Below are 16,726 nucleotides of genomic sequence, written 5' to 3' on the forward strand. Positions count from 1 at the left end.
TTTTTAGAACAAATACGAAATCACCATATTACCGTTCATTCAATAACACAGTAGAGCGACGAGAACCTTGTTGGCAAACCAATACCTCCTGCATATGTTTACCCACACTTTCAAGGCGTCTAAATACTTTGCCTTGGCAGCAATTTCTAAAATTAATGGCGGAGCTGCAAAAAGCTAAGTCCAGGTTTCCCGTGAAAAAAGAGCCCCACTTACAGCAGCTTGGCAGTGTGACAAAAAGCACACTTTCTCTCCTCATGACTCTAATTATTGGAAACTTCTTTGACAATGCCATCCAAAATCTATGAGAACAAACAGCTGTCTATGACAATCAGGACAAAACGCTTTGGCACGGGGGAAGCAACTTAGTTTTGACTTCCAGCACATCCTCGCTGCTGCCAGATGGTGAAAAGCACATTTTTTGATTATGCACAAAATTCAAAGTTGCTCAGATATTAATTACAATTAATGAGGGTTGAATAAATAGACTTTTTTCCTCCCAGAGGTAGCAGAAACAACAACACACATCCACCATCAAGGCAAGGTGAGTATTTTGCTAGGCATTATCACTTATTTAAAGACGCTGCCAGGAATCCATAAAGCAAAGACAAGCTGTGGTAAGAGATATCAAGACCAAACAAAGCCGTTCAGCCAGATAAAACACTGCCTTGAGTATGTACACAGAGATAAAATGAACAAGAGCGGCATGTGCCGACTTCTGCCATACAACACGCCAGCCAATCCCCAGCCTCTGGTAACTGCCCAAACAAATTGCAGATGGGACAGGATTTAAAGGATTAGAAAAGCCTTAAACTTAGATGTGAAGGTGTGGAGTTTAAATGGCAGAGACCTTGCTCTCTACTGGACCATTATTTTAGGATATATTGGATCCAGTGAAAGCATAAAGGTTTTAGAGTAATTGAGAGAGGGGAGCCACAATATCTCATCTTTGCCGTTTTGATGTGCGTCATCAAATCTGGACGCTCAGCGTGCGCTGGTTTGCAGCTGAGAGTGAAGCGATTGGGATGAAAAGGTGGCTTTCCCTGTCCGGGTCAGCGGAGAGTCCTTGCCTCAAGTGGAGGAGTTCAAGTATCTGAGGTCTTGTTCACGAGTTAGAAACGGATGGAGCTTGAGATGAACAGACGGATCGTGCAGGGTCTACAGTGATGCGGGCGCTGTATCGGACTGGTGGAGAAGGAGTTAAGTTGAAAAGCAAAGCTCTCGATTTACGGTAGATCTGCTGTACGTTCCTACTCCCACCTACGGTCATGCGATAAGATAAGATAAGCCTTTATTGATCTCACAATGGAGAAATTTGCTTGTTACATTCAGCTCTCAAAAACAAAATGAGTATGCTCCAAAGGGTGGCTGGATGTACCCATAGAAATAAGGTGAGCTCAAATAGGAGCTCAAAGCAGAACCGCTGCTCCTTTATTCAAGAGGGACCAGCTGAGGTGGCAACATGACATTGATAAATAGTACTCTTTTTACCTTGAGAGGATTACCTTTATAAGTGCATCAGAATCAATGTCTAGCCAACGAGAGGGCCAAAAAATACTTGAATCAGCCTGTAAAAGAGTAATCAATCTGTCGGTAGACATTTCCCCTGAACTGGGAAAAGGTGCCATTGAGACAGATTTCAAGTAATTGGCAGAAGTGGTCCAGTGTTGTCATGAACTTAAACAACCTAGTCCCGTCAACGATATTTGAAAAACGTCTACTACGTGGGTTAAGGATGCAAACTCCATTAGACACCAGTTTAAAAAACGATTTACAGTGGTGAAATCTCAGAAGACTTGTTTTAAATTCAACGTCGTATACCTTTCCACCGAGCAACATTCCCTGTCCATTGAGCATTTACTAATTCAGCACAAAGACGCGGAGCCCACGAGTCAGAGGTCTTGTCCTTCGAACAGTTTGTTATTTTAAGTCATTTTTTTTTTCTTCCCAACTGCCACTCTCTGGGAAATAGCCCAGAAGAAGTCAGTGCAACACCGAGAGGGACTTGGCTGACAAGCGCCTCTCTCTGAGTGATAAACAGGGACCACTTAGGAGTGAATCAGGGGAGATGGGCTCTGCCATTTCAGATAAGAATCAGCTCCCAGGCACACCTAGTCCCGCATAAATCTGTTCAGAGGAGATGGTGACTTGACATGTCACACACGGCACAAGCAGAGGGGGGAAAACAGATAAGCTATGTATTTATTCAAATGACACACAAAATAACAGAGCCACGTTTTGCATGTGATGTTTCTCCATTCTTTCGGGACGCGGCGTTCCACTCTGACTATTATTTGAGGTGATATGCCGCTGCGTGTGAAATGTTGAGTTAGCAGGAACATGGAAGGGGGAGGTGATTTGTTCCGCATGCGTTAAGAGAGATTACTGGGTCAATTTTTGGACAAACGCAGTCTATTTTTCATAATTTCAGCGGTCATGAGCTGAGCCACTCCGTAAAGAAGGGGATAAACAGCAGCACACTTCACCCGGAATACAATGTTACTGAGCACAACAGCTACATTTTCTAAACCTTGGATATTGTGGATAGATAACCTGAGATGTCCTTTTGTCAAGTGAAGAATACATCATATCGGGAGCAGAAATGTGTGTGTGTGTCTTTTTTTCTTCTTCTTGTTGAAACTGCTGGAAAGTTTGTGATGAACTCTTGACAATTGTGCCGGAACAGACCAAGGCCTGGTGAACTGTGTGCATATAACTGCGAAAACATGGTGTGAGCGATAAAAATACAATGCGGAGGATATTGAATTGTCTACCATATGAATCATGCTTGTTATAATGTCCAAGCCAAGCAGAGTGGACAAGTGCCAAGGCATATATGGACTTGGCGATTTTCTATATTATTTGGTTTGTCTAAAGGTCAAGCCCTAATTTTTGCAGTAGGAGTATGTAACTATATCACATCACTTTAAATGCTTGTGCATTTTAACCCAAAATCTGTACCAAAGTAAAGTTACGACCAGTGAAGTGAAGTTCAGCTCTTCAACAGGAGTACTATTCGTAATATTCTGTTGATGAAACCTCCGACTGACATAATAAATGCTGACATGCTGAAGTATTTTTAAGGAGCCTTCATAAGCTGCCTTAAGCTATTCTCCAGGATTTGTTTGACAGTATAGGTGCCAGAAGTAAACCCTGTTCTGCATCCCACTCCTTCACCTACTCCCCACACTCCCTTCCACACGCTGCCCTGATGGTGCATTCAAAGGAAAAGAGGAATTTTGATATTTATTTGCTAAACTGCAAATGCTACGCAAGTCTGTGTTTTAGGTGGATAAACGACATTATAGCTCAGTGTAGAACAAAATTTACTGTGCAGAGGATTAATAACCCACACCCCGTGAAAGCCACTTCCTGATGTTGCATGGGCTGTGAACAGAAACATGACCTGACGGTTCCTGGTAGACACTCTATTGCAGGGGTCACAAATTCAACCAAGGTCTGAATTTAAGAAAAAATGGTCAAGCAAAGGTCTGGAACATACATGGTTAATTCACAGTAGTATGAGGATTTTTAAGCCTTTATTAAATCTATTACTGTGATTTGAAAATAATGCAATGAATTGAATCCTGGCATTATTGTTTTTGTGCTCTAATAATAAATATTGGCTTCTAAATAGCAGAAAGCATATAGCCTCTAGTAGTAGTAGAAATGTATTGTCCCCGTGGGGAAATTCATTATTCTATTATACACAATGTGCACATATGACATTGTTTCTCCTCTTTGCTCAGTTAAACACACTGAGTCCTGGTTTAGTCGAGGATCAGTCCTGGTTTAGTCGAGGATCAGTCCTGGTTTAGTCCAGGTTCAGACGTGCTCTTATCCAGGTTCAGAGGCGTAGCTTGCTATAAGGCAAATCAGGCAGCTGCCTGGGGCCCCCAACAGTCAAGGGCCCCCATGAACCAACCTGTTTTTCTGAAGCCTGCAATAAACACTTGATAAATACAGTCTTCCTAAAGATTTTGGTGATGCAGTTACATCATCTCTCCACCAACGCTCTGTGGGGCTGTTCATCCCTATCCTGCTGCTGCTTCAGTGAGTCATGGTTCCCTAATGTTAACTTATAATGAGCAGTGGACAGACCTTTTTACTTGTGGATCCACCAGATTATATTTCTAATAGTGAAACCAGTTTATTGTAACACTCTTCATGACCTAAAGAACCTCAGCCTTCTGTTTTGAGGAAAACTTATGCAGAGAACTGCATCATGGGAGTTGTCAGGTGACCAGCTCCTGCCCAAATGACTTCCTCTCTCCCAGTGCGCAGTACACCGAGCAGCCACCTGAGGGCCCCTACCGACTTCTTGCTACGCCACTGGCGCTATTTGCGCATTACGATTGCATATTGAATTCGGGTGTCCTCTGATTCAAAGATCAAAATTGGTCGGATCCAAAGTTTGGGTCCGGACGGGTTGGCGCGCTTGGGTCAACCCGTCCGATCTCTGCTCTATTGGATTATCAAACAAGCGGACATGAGGACGTCATGAGGATTTCAGCTGCATCAGAAAAGGTCGGCCAGATGTTTATCAGTCAGTGATCTTTTTTCATAATGCTAAACTGTGTGGGCACGCTAACTGCTGCAAACATTTCCACTCATTTTGTGATCCCTGCGTGTGTTTTCATGGTGCGGGGGCCTGCAAATGGATTAGCTTAGCGCAGCTTTAAAGTTAAGATGTAATATCTCTATTCATCATTGTCTATATGCCTTACTTTGATCATCTTGAGAGGACAGTACACATGAAGGAACACTCAGTACAGTTCCTTCTTTCCATCGGTAGTCCTCATATAGACAACAACAATTTAATATTCAGTAGACATAGAACATATAGACTCTTTACAATCTTGTATTTTCTCTAATAAGTCGTAGTGGTGATAAAGGTGTAGAATAGATGGAAGTGCGCAAACTTACATTAACAGACGAGATCTTGCTGAGTTGACAGGCCTCCTGCAACAAAACAAGAACAATCATTTAAAAAAAACCTCTCCTCCAGAAAAAGATTTACAATGAAAATAGATGTTTAGACACCACAAAGGGAACCCGCCCTGAGAGCTTCCATTCCTTTTTTTGCGCTCAAAGTCAGGCGGTTCAGCATTGACAGCCTGATAGATCTGTGGTTTTGCACTCTGCTTTCATTCTTGCGATTGAGATTTTGGATATCGATTCCCCCCTCACTCTGATGCTCCCGGGTTCATACAGCGGCGGCGCACAGGCAGACTCTCTCCACAAGCGCGGAGAATAGACCAGCCTTTGTTACCTCGACAACAAGCGCCATCCAACTGACACTTTGATGAAGATGTTTTCGCCGCATGTCACCGAGGGAGAGTGAACGCCATATCAAATGGGTGCATCAAGAATTAACAATAAACAATGACAAGCTTCTAAATTAGGAACAAAAGGCACCCGCAAGCTGGCAAAATAGCATCCTCTCTCTGGGGACCGAGATAACTCACATAGAGATAAGAGTATTTAATTTTTAATCACCAATTTTGTTGTCTTTGTACTGTGTATAATAATCCCGGGTACATGACTAAATTTGCAAATAAAATACAAAGAATCTGGCAGCGAGAAGCCACTTAGATGAGGGGGAGGAGAAGGGGACCGCTGGGGTGGAACAGTATGACAATGAGCAGGAAATAAGTTGGTGTCAACAGATTATCCAGGAGTAATTGTTCACCCAGGGATGCTCCTACCAACTGCAGGATATAGAGACGCACAGGCTTTAAGCTATTCATCAAGTAAAACAGAGCATCCTGGTGGACAGCTAACCCAAATAACAGCGCTGGAAAAGTTTGGGGGGGAAATAAGAGTCTCTCCTCAGTGGTAAATAATTCATGGTTTTCTGACTGAGCTACTGATTTACATTTTTTTGTTTGTTTTATGGTGACATATTTTTTTACTTACAAAATGGTAAGCAACGTGAAAGCACAATTTGAACAGTCTAGAATACAGCCCGGTAATTCCTAGGTAGTTACTGTGGTACATGCCTGGTACATACAGAGGTAATTACCAGGTACTTACAGTGGTACGTGTAGGTAATTACAGTGATGCGGCATAGTGAACTTCAGTAGTAATACTTAAAGTGGTTGTTTCTATGTAATAACAACGTAGTACTAGTACTAGATTTGTACTGGTAAGTAATGGGTACTTAGAACTGAAACTACTCAGTAACTACCTAAAGTGGTAATTACTGGGTACTTTTAGTGGTAAGTCCTAGACACTCAGTGATATATAGAAAGAATTGGCATAAAATGGTAGCTGGTACTGATATGATTGTTGCTTATGATTATGATGACTTTATAAATAATTAATAAATATTTTTTATAACATATGAGTCTCTTTGTTTTGATTACAGTGTTTTCCTTGTGCTTGAAACTTGTTTTGAAATGGTAAGCTCTGTGTTGCTACAGTCTTTTCTGTGCTACTCACTCCATATTAATAATAATAATATTGTGAATGATTTGATTTTAGACAAGAAGCTTGATTGTTTGTTTTTAACTGAGACCTGGCTGGGTGCAGATGCGAACACTGTTCTCACGGAGGCCTCTCCACCTAATTTTAGCAGTGCATTTTCAGTTAGACATGGTAAAAGGGGAGGTGGCACTGCATCAATAACTTCTAATACTCTTGCCACCAAACCTGTTTTATTTGAGCATTTTAACACTTTTGAATACCATGCTGTCGTTTTTAGTAATCCTCCAATTTTAGCCGTCACTATTTATAGACCACCAAAGAAATGCACAGCTTTCAACACTGAATTTGCAGAGTTTTTATCTATTATTCATAACTCATACGAGATGATTATTTTAACTGGTGATTTTAATCTACACATAGATAATCTTTTAGATCCGGTGGCAACCGAGTTTTTAAATGTTCTTAACTATATGGATTTTACCCAACACGTCATGCAGCCAACTCACGACAGAGGACACAGTCTGGACCTGGTCATCACGTATGGCCTGTCCACGGCTGTGTCCTCTGTCGTCGACTTGGCTGTCTCTGACCACTACTGTGTGTTTTTTAATGTCACCGGTTTTATTCAACGGGAGACCTCGGTGAGAACTGTCAGGAAACGTTATCTTACCCCTGAAGTGGCTGCAAATTTTATTGATGTTTTAGAGAAATGTCCTCCTCTTGTTTTACCTGCTCCCCCTGATTTTATTGTTGAAAATTTTAACAGCAAATTACAGTTCGCCCTGGACACAGTTGCTCCACTTAAAACAAAAAACATTAACATAAAACACATTCCTCCATGGAGAAATGAAGAACTTAAAAAACTTAAACGTAAATGCAGGGTGGCGGAGAGGAGATGGAGGAAGGACAAAATAACTATACATTTTCAAATATTCTCTGAGCATCAAAAAATATACAACAACGCAATAAGAAACGCACGCAATAACTACTTTTCAAACCTAATCAGTATCCATAAAAATAACCCCAAAATTTTATTTTCCACCATCAACCATTTATTCAACCCGGAATTTAACAAAACCCATTTTAAAGTGTCTGACTCCCTTTGCGACGCGTTTGCAGACCACTTCGTGGGGAAGGTGGACACTATCAGATGTAATATTTTATCCTCCCAAAATAACATGGTTTTAATTGCATCTGGGTGTCTGCCTTCAGAGGAAACACTGGACAGTTTTGTCCTGGTTAATGCTGAGATGCTTGATAAAGTTTTCTCCTCAGTGAGGCCCACCACATGTCTTTTAGACCCGGTCCCAACGCCGTTTTTTAAAACATTTTATGGATCTTTTAGAGACGAGCTTTTAAACATGATGAATTGCTCTCTTCAGACAGGGGTCTTCCCTGCTGCCTTTAAAGGGGCGGTGGTGAGGCCCCTGCTGAAGAAGAGCAATTTGGATTTTAATGACCTGAACAATTTCAGGCCGGTATCCAACTTACCATTTTTAAGCAAAATTTTAGAAAAACTTGTTTTTAATCAACTTAGTGATTTTATTACCGCACAAAATGTCCTTGAAAAATTTCAGTCTGGCTTTAGGGTAAACCACAGCACCGAGACAGCCCTTTTAAAGATTTTAAACGATTTTAGATTAAATTATGATTCTAAAAAGTTGACCGTGCTGGTTCTTCTGGATTTGAGCGCTGCTTTTGATACAGTCGACCACACTATTCTTTTAACTCGTTTAAAACACATGGGCCTCTCTGGTGCTGTACACAAATGGTTTACTTCCTACCTCACAGACAGGACATTCATGGTAAGTGTGGATACCTGCTCCTCTAAAGTCCATAAAATCACATGTGGTGTGCCCCAGGGTTCGATTTTAGGCCCAGTGCTTTTTAACCTGTATATGCTCCCTCTTGGTGATGTCATCAGGAGACATGGAGTCAACTTTCACAGTTATGCTGATGATACACAGTTATACATCTCCATGTCTCCTGATGACACCAGGCCAATGGATGCACTTTTTAACTGCATTTTAGATATCAAATCCTGGATGGCAGAAAACTTTCTCCAGCTTAACCAGGACAAGACTGAAGTTTTAGTCATCGGTCCTGAGGCCCAGAGAGAGAAACTTTTACCCAAACTACAGTCACTGTCTTTTAATCCTTCCTCACAGGTGAAAAACCTGGGTGTGATCTTTGACTCTGAGCTGACTTTTATTTCACACATCAAAAATATCACAAAGATAGGTTTTTACCATCTAAAGAACATAGCCAGAGTCCGCCCCATTCTCTCTCGGGCCAACACGGAGACGCTCATGCATGCTTTTATCACCAGTCGTATCGACTACTGTAATGCCCTGCTTTCTGGTCTTCCCAAAAAGAGTATCTCAGGTTTGCAACTTTTGCAAAACTCAGCAGCTCGTGTCCTGACGAAGACCAGGAGGCGGGACCACATTACACCGGTTTTAGAATCGCTGCATTGGCTCCCCGTGTGTTTCAGGATCGATTTTAAAGTTCTTTTAATGGTTTTTAAATGTCTTAATGGTCTTGGTCCTTCTTATCTCTCAGAACTGCTTTTACCTTATGAACCTTCACGGCCCCTTCGCTCCTCTGGCAGAGGTCTCCTTGTTATTCCTAAAGTCAACAAAAAGACTTATGGCGAGGCGTCTTTCCAGTATTACGGCCCTCGCCTCTGGAACGACCTGCCGGAGGAGCTCAGGGCCGCAGAGAACGTTCATGTTTTTAAGAGCAGGCTCAAGACCCACCTTTTTAGCTTAGCTTTTAGCTGATTTCTACTTACTTATTTTTTCAGTTATTTTTATTATTATTTATGTTTATAATTATCTTATTATACTAGTTTTTAGTTAGTTTTATATATATGTTTATTTTATTTATTATTATTATTATTATTATTTATTTTATGTATATATTTGTATATTGCATTTTTGCATTTTTAGAATTTCCAGTGTTTCCTCTGAGGGAGCCCTCTGCCCCGGGAGCGGTGGTCGGCTGTGGCTGTGTGGGCACTGTCCTCTGGGTGCCCGGATGGAGGTGTGGTGCTTCTGCTGCACCTCCGCTGGGTGTACGGTGGTGGTGCCCTGTGGCTGTGGCTGATGTACCGCTCCCGGTGCAGACGGCTCCTCTGATGGCATTTCCTTACCTGGTTCATCTGTACCCAGCCTCAGCACTACGTCCACTATTTCATCGTGTATGGGTGTGTGTGTGGCTGCGTGTGTGCGTGTGGCTGTGTGTGTGTGTGTGCCTGCGTGTGTGTATGTGGCTATGGGGAGGGGGGTGGGGTGAGCAGTGTTGTTGTCTGTTTGGAAGAGTGGGTGGTTGGGTGGGCGGGAACTGCTTTTAATCTGTAAAGCACTTTGTGTTACAACTCTGTATGAAAAGCGCTTTATAAATAAAGTTTTGATTGATTGATTGAATAAAGAAACTTGTTTCCTTTATGTTGTTTTATATAGTCATACAATCCTAACTAAATCATACATAATTTCTAGAAATTACCTCTGAATGTATCAAGAAGTAGTACATTTACTACCTAGGAATTGCTGCTGTAGTATCCTTGAATTACCACAATAAGTACCATAGAAGCACGACATGATTGCCATTAAATACAACCATAAGAACTACGGATTTCCAGGTCTTTTCATCTATTAATTACCACTGTATGTACCTAAAAGTACCACTGTTATTACTTAAAGCAGTACTAAGTAATTTTAAAGCGTTTTTTTACCTATTAATTGTCCGTGAGAGTATATACTACGCTGATAGAAAAGACAAAGGGAGAGAGGGATATTGCACATCCAATAACACAATGGAGATAATTTTTTTCACTCAAACTTGGCTGTAAATATTGTTTAAGTGGCGCTAGCCCACAGTTAGCTTTGCCCGTTGATTCCATTAGTGTGTATTGCGCCTTCGACCCGTAGGCAGCGAAGTTGCAATTGTGGTTTTCTGGCCAGAGACACCAGGGGGAGATGAAAGACCCCCCCCCCCCAATCATCCCATTAAGACTTGCATTACCCCCAGAGGGACTATGGGAAGGATTTATTATGGTAAACAAGTTACTTAGTACTGCTTTAAATGTGCCACATAATTACTAATTACCACTGTACTGATCCGTATTCTAAGGCAGTGGTTCCCAACGTTTTTTGTCTTTCGTACCCCTTTGGCCTTTCAGTGGTCAACCGTGTACCCCCTCTACCTCAAGGGTGTTACAGTTTATTTAGAATAAACCTAAAATTCTCCCAAAGCAACACATTTTACTGAAAAATATAGCTTTTCCTATAAAAATGATTTTTATTGTCCCCGTACCCCTGGTTGGGAAACACTGTTCTAAAGTGTTACCAAAAAGGGTAAAGTAAGTGGCAATCCACAGACACTGCAGACAGACAGGTTAGGTGAAGTGTCTCAAAATGGTGAGATATAACAGACACACAACACACGCTAATGATGTGTTCCTTTATTGACCCCTTTATTTCTGCGCTTGATTTTATCTTGCAAAACAAGAGATTATGAACAGGCCAAAACAAACAAGTTAATATTGTTTAATTTGTCATGTATTTTACAATGATACATTACCGCTTCTATCCTTATTTGAATTCAGAGCACTAACCCTAATAGAAGTCTCATCTGCATACTGAATACACACAGCGGAGGTCATCGTTAACAAGCTCCTACAACCAGCTGAGTGACGCAAAACCAACACGGGGTCAGCTCATTTGAATAGAAAGTGTGATCTGGATATTTTTTGACAAATATAATTAAAAATAGACTGAGTTCACGTCTGCATATCTAAGGACACTGACAGTCCGGGCTGTTTAAGGAGGACCTAATTTGCATGGTACTGACTGGTCATTCAAAGCACCGTTTTACCTCAGGCTATCTTCATCATCGCGTTGTTTCTACCCCCAGATATGTTTTATTCAATATCTTGTGACACAAGGCTTCAAGTCTCCAGCCAATTATGTGTCTGATAATGTACAACGTGTCCAGAAAGGTGACCGCTGGTCGTCTCATGTTGCGATGACATTGAGAACGGTGGCTCCTTGTATAAATTAGACAGCCCGAGTTGCAACATCATGAACAAAGAAAGATGGAAGATTGCGTTTAAACATTTACACGCTCACAACAGTGACCCAAACATTTAAAAACGAGTGTCTCAAAATAAATAAATAACTAGCATAACGCTGTATCCCCATAATAAGGATAGATGAGTGACCCTTTTTGTGCATGCCTCTCACAGTGGCTGTCTCCGAGCGCCCAGATGCAGCAACACTGAGAGAGCTATACTTAAGATGAGTGCATTTGTTGGTGAAGCACATCAAAGTGGAGAAGGATGTCTTACCAAGCAAAGGCACTGGAGCCTGAACTGCACAGCTTTGATCACCCCAGGCGCTCTGATCATTAAAATATTGGATAAATAATTGATTAAAAACCACCAGACTGTATTGTTGCAGCGATTCTGTATCCAAATGTAACTCCGTTTAAAACAAAAAGACTGGAGGTAGAGTATTTAAATGTCCAAAATGAGCAAACATGAGAAAGGTGTGAATGATGAGGATACACAACATGATGATGATGATGATACGAACATCATGAATTCGGACACTTTATTTGAATCATAGTAACACTGTCAAAAATCAATAAAAGTGTGAAACACAAAAGAATACATTTTATTCATATTTTATGGAGTGCCATTTCCCAGAGCTGTTTGCATATTATCACAGTCAACCACAAACTCTTAGGGTACTGAATAGCCCAATTTGCCCATGTTTGTTTTTGTTTTTTTCTTCTCAAATTTAAGATGAATTCATCTGTTTACTGTATACATACGTACTTGTCTTGCTATACATGCGTTTCCAGTGACATCACGCATAGTTCCGGCCGCCATTTTGAATACCGAAGTACAATTACGCAGTACTACAACATGTAACAATATCTCCACTCAGGATGAAAATGAAAGACTGATTGACAGTGGCATTTTAATGTAATTGCAATAATCGCTCAAGAAGATAAGAGTGAAAACACGGCCCCAGAGAGTGCACGTTTATGTGATATAACCAGTAAATGTGGCACAGGCATATCAGCTCTGCCTGTCGAGCTACAGCAGGATTTACTAAATATCTGCTTCACTCCTCAGACTAAAGAACACATCAAAGAGGAAACAGTAAACCTTTCTGTGTGATATTTACAGTTTGTCATGTCAACAGTCTCAGTCTGAGTCAGTATTTAAGCTGCTCAAGATGTTACCATGCTACTGGTTAGCAAATGTCAACCAACTGTCAATGGCTTCAACATGATAAACACATGTGTGAATCACATCTATGAACACTGAGGAAGCACTACATTAACAGCTCAGCTCTGACCTCTGTGTGTTGTATCCAAGGTTAGATGTTTGGAGTGTGGTTCAGGGCTTTCTTTTGGAGAGGTCAGAGCTGAGCTGTTGAAGCTATATGCTAACTGGTAGCATGCTAACATCTTAAACACTCACTGGTTTCTTCACATAAACCTGCGCTCTCTGGGACCGTGTTTTTACTGTTATCTTCTGTCCATCAGTTGTCTTTCATTTTCATCCTGAGTAGAGATATTGTTACATGTTGTAGTACTGCATAATTCTACTTCGGTATTCAAAATGGCCGCCATAACAATAAAATTCACATGACTGAAAGGCATGCATAGGTGTCACAGAGAAAAGCAGGGGAGGAAAGGTTGAAAGGAAACTACCCTTTATATAGCCCATGATGTCATTATAGTAACAGAACTCAATGAGCAGCGAGCAGTTTACATTGTCGTGGTTTGCTTTTGCCACTCAGTATAGGACGTCGAGGGCTCTTTTTGGAATAAAAATGATGTATGTGCATGCCCTCTTACTTGATCAAAAAAATACTTCACTTAAATCTCCCAGTGAAGTCTATGCGCCCAGAACTGCCAAAGAGACAGAGGGACTAATATTGCCAATGTAAGATGGAAGGTAAGAGCAGTTTCCAGCTGTGACTGGAGGCGAGATGAAATTACATTCATTGTGAATAGCAAACCTGCATTGTGGAAGGAAAAAAGACATCAGGCCCATTGTGTGAATAAAACAGCATTAGAAAGTCTATTCCTATCAGGCTTTGGAGTCGGTCCAGTTAATCAGTTTCCCTCAAAACATATAGTCAACATTTACATTTAGATAAAGATGCATTCCCAAAGCCGTTGGGTGTTTATTTAAATAAATGTGTGAGGCAGCAGAGGGTCTTGTGGAATGGATTGACATGATCCAGCCCCCACATGCCCATAAGCCACTTCACAGCGTTTTAGTCTTTTTATGAAAAGGTAATTTTATCAAACCTGCACAAACGGTTCTTTTATTTTTGCATTCACTGATACAGTGATGTCACAACAATATATGTGTTGCTGTTATACTTCTCTTGATTATAATGACTACACTGCACACATTTAAACTCTCTCTCAATTAAAGTATGAGTGTATCTAAAGAACCACAAGGAGCATGGAAAGAATATGAAAGCTCATTACTAAAAAAAAATGTCAGAATGTGTTTTCAGCTATCACATATCTGGGCTCTGATGAAGTCACTTGGCAAAATCCAACCAAAGTCCAGTCGTTTTGATTAATTACTCAAAGAACAGATCGAGGCTAATAAATTGACAGCTACATGTTGGAGTTAACCAGCTCGTTCTTTTATTTTTAACAACAATGTTCAAAGTGTGACAAGGTCTGCAGAAGTTAGCGCGCAATTGTTTGTGATCTGGTGTGCAAAGACTGTGATCAGATAAGCTTAAGGCCCACTAACGCCTTCAAACAAGCTTTCCCCAGAGCGCCTGCTTCTAAGTGTTTAACACTAATGAGATCCACTGCTCTGCCTCCACGGCTGCCCACACAACAGTTTAGTTGGTATTTGTAAATACCTGTGATGGCGAGGAGAGCAGAAAGTGAGGTAAAGAGGAAGGGAACAGGCCATACCGAGCAGCCACAGCCTCTTCTTGCTTATTCCAGTAACTTTGTTGTGAGGCAAAACTAAAGTCTGGCCCAGGAAGATGCGCTACAGTGAGCTGCTGTTCAAGCACTGCTCCCCACATGCAGCCTGCCCGGGAAATAATGGTCAACGCGGACCTGTCAGCGGTGCCACTCCGCTTGCCAGGAATTCCATGTGAAAAGTGGCACGGTCTGATTTAGAGAGGCTGTTAAGAGCGCCAAAGAAAGCTACATATGGCTGGCGACAGCGTGGGTATTCCCCCAAGGATGAGATAAGGTGATGTGCCCAAATTAGCCAATAAGAAGACAATGTCAGCCTTACAGCACAACAGCAACAGTGAAATTCATTGAAGAAAAAAAAAGTGTCCATGGATCATCAATAGAGCATACAGAATACGCATAGGTGTCTGGGTTTGCTTTTGTACAAACAGTGAATTTGAACTTACAATGAATATATATCTATTTCGGATTATCAGTGGGAATAAAAAGGCAGCTTTACAGGTGGCAGAGTCCACGACGTTCACAAACAAACATATGCACACCTAACACCAACATTCTCCAAATGAAAAAAAAATGAAAGAAAAAAAAATCTTGGACTCGGTCGCCATCTGCCTAGGCACTAGAAGCAATCATCTCCGCCAAGAATAAGCGAGCTGAGTTCAAGTTTACATCTACTATATTTTCTGGCAACGCAGCAGGTCTCCGATAGTGTGATAAAACTGTTGCAAACAAAACACCTCCTCATCAGAGCGGGCTAATAAAGTCTTCAATATACTTAAGTGTAGCCTTAGATAAATAGAGGCCCCTGTGTTTTTTTAGCCCCCTGCATCGGTGTTCGGTTGTTCCAAACGGTATCGACGTGCATATTGACATTCAATAAAGGGAGAACCTTTCAGCAAACCGCAAGGAGTGGTGTAAATCCTGCACACTTGACTGAGCGCTAAGGTACAAGTTTAGCTTTAACACAATTACCAGACAGCAATAACGTCCGGGCCGTTCGAACCAATTTTGATTTACAAGTGCACAACATGTTGGCTTTTCATCATCTTATTATAATTAAGTGGTGTGTATGTATGCCTTTTTTTTTTTTGGCCCGGGCAATTCCCACTCCCAGTTTGCTCGCCCTAAGGTATTGATCCTCCGGCGGTCCGGCCCCTCCTGATTTCATTAGGCTAGCGGCTGTTAATTACTCCACACTCTAACCTTTCGCTGTTTCATTTGGACCGACAAATTGGGTGAATTAAAAACGGGGGAGGGAGAGGAAGCAAAGGAGAGACAGTACCAGGCTGAATGGTTTGGACTCGTGGACAGACAATCCTCCCGCTCCCTTTGCTGCGGCGCCGGAGTGTCGGAATCCCAAGTGGTGGACTAATGAAAAAAGTTCATCAATGTTCGTTTGGAAATCATGCAAAAGGGAGCCTGTTACGGCGATTGTTGCAGGGGGATTCATTTACAAGCCGGCTGGATCTGGTATGTCTGTCGGGGGCGTGGAGTTTTTGCTTGTAGAACTTACTGACAGTAAAAGAGATAGTCCAGATTCAGTTCAGACAGTAAGTGTAGATTATTTGACAACCCTATTATGATGTGGGTTAAAACACACACACACACACACACACACACACACACACACACACACACACACACACACACACACACACACACACACACACACACACACACACACACACACACACACACACACACACTAATACTAGTTATTATGTTATTTGATGATTTGAAGTATGAGTCAGAAAGATGACCCCAGCAGGAACAGATTCCATATGATGCTAATTTTACCCTAGGAATAGAGATTTGTACATGTTCCTCCCCAGAAGGGAACAAAGCGAGTGCATTTTTCACATAATGAACTTTTATAAACAGCAATCTACTCCACTTCTCCTCTCAGATATACCCCGCTAAACACGCAGTGAAGATCACTGATGCTTGGGAAGAAATGGGTTTTTACAACATCAGTCTATCGGCCACACTCGTCAGACTTCAACAAGGGGAAAAAAACACTTTTTGGGTAATTCTGCTATTCTAGAATGATACACGACGACATATATAGTATTTGTCAGCGAGCAATTCTGTTGTGATGGTTAAACCTTTGCAAAGATAACTGTTCTTTTCTCTTTGTGTATTGCTTATTGATAAGAAATACACATTGTGATTTAAAGGGTACAGCAGGGATATCATGCTTTTTACAGGTATTTAGTAACAATTTCAAACACATCCTCTTGGTGGTTAGAAAATCCTATATTGATCCAAAACAGCCCCTTTAAAAGTTTCCCTGGCAACCTAGTTAAAAAGCCCTGCAGAT

At 41.4% G+C, this 16,726-nt stretch overlaps 1 protein-coding gene across 1 annotated transcript in view; it reads right to left on the reverse strand.

The window, feature by feature from the left end:
- pcdh11 (protocadherin 11) overlaps positions 1 to 16,726 on the reverse strand; it is a 181,464-nt gene that overhangs the window by 86,779 nt on the left and 77,959 nt on the right. Inside the window, exon 4 of the mRNA XM_079556374.1 lies at positions 4,924 to 4,959. Coding sequence (XP_079412500.1) covers positions 4,924 to 4,959 — 36 coding nt within the window. The remainder of the gene's footprint in view (positions 1 to 4,923; positions 4,960 to 16,726) is intronic.

The sequence above is a fragment of the Gobius niger genome, assembly GCF_951799975.1.
Source record: "Gobius niger genome assembly, chromosome: 5".
In the NCBI taxonomy this organism is placed as follows: domain Eukaryota; kingdom Metazoa; phylum Chordata; class Actinopteri; order Gobiiformes; family Gobiidae; genus Gobius; species Gobius niger.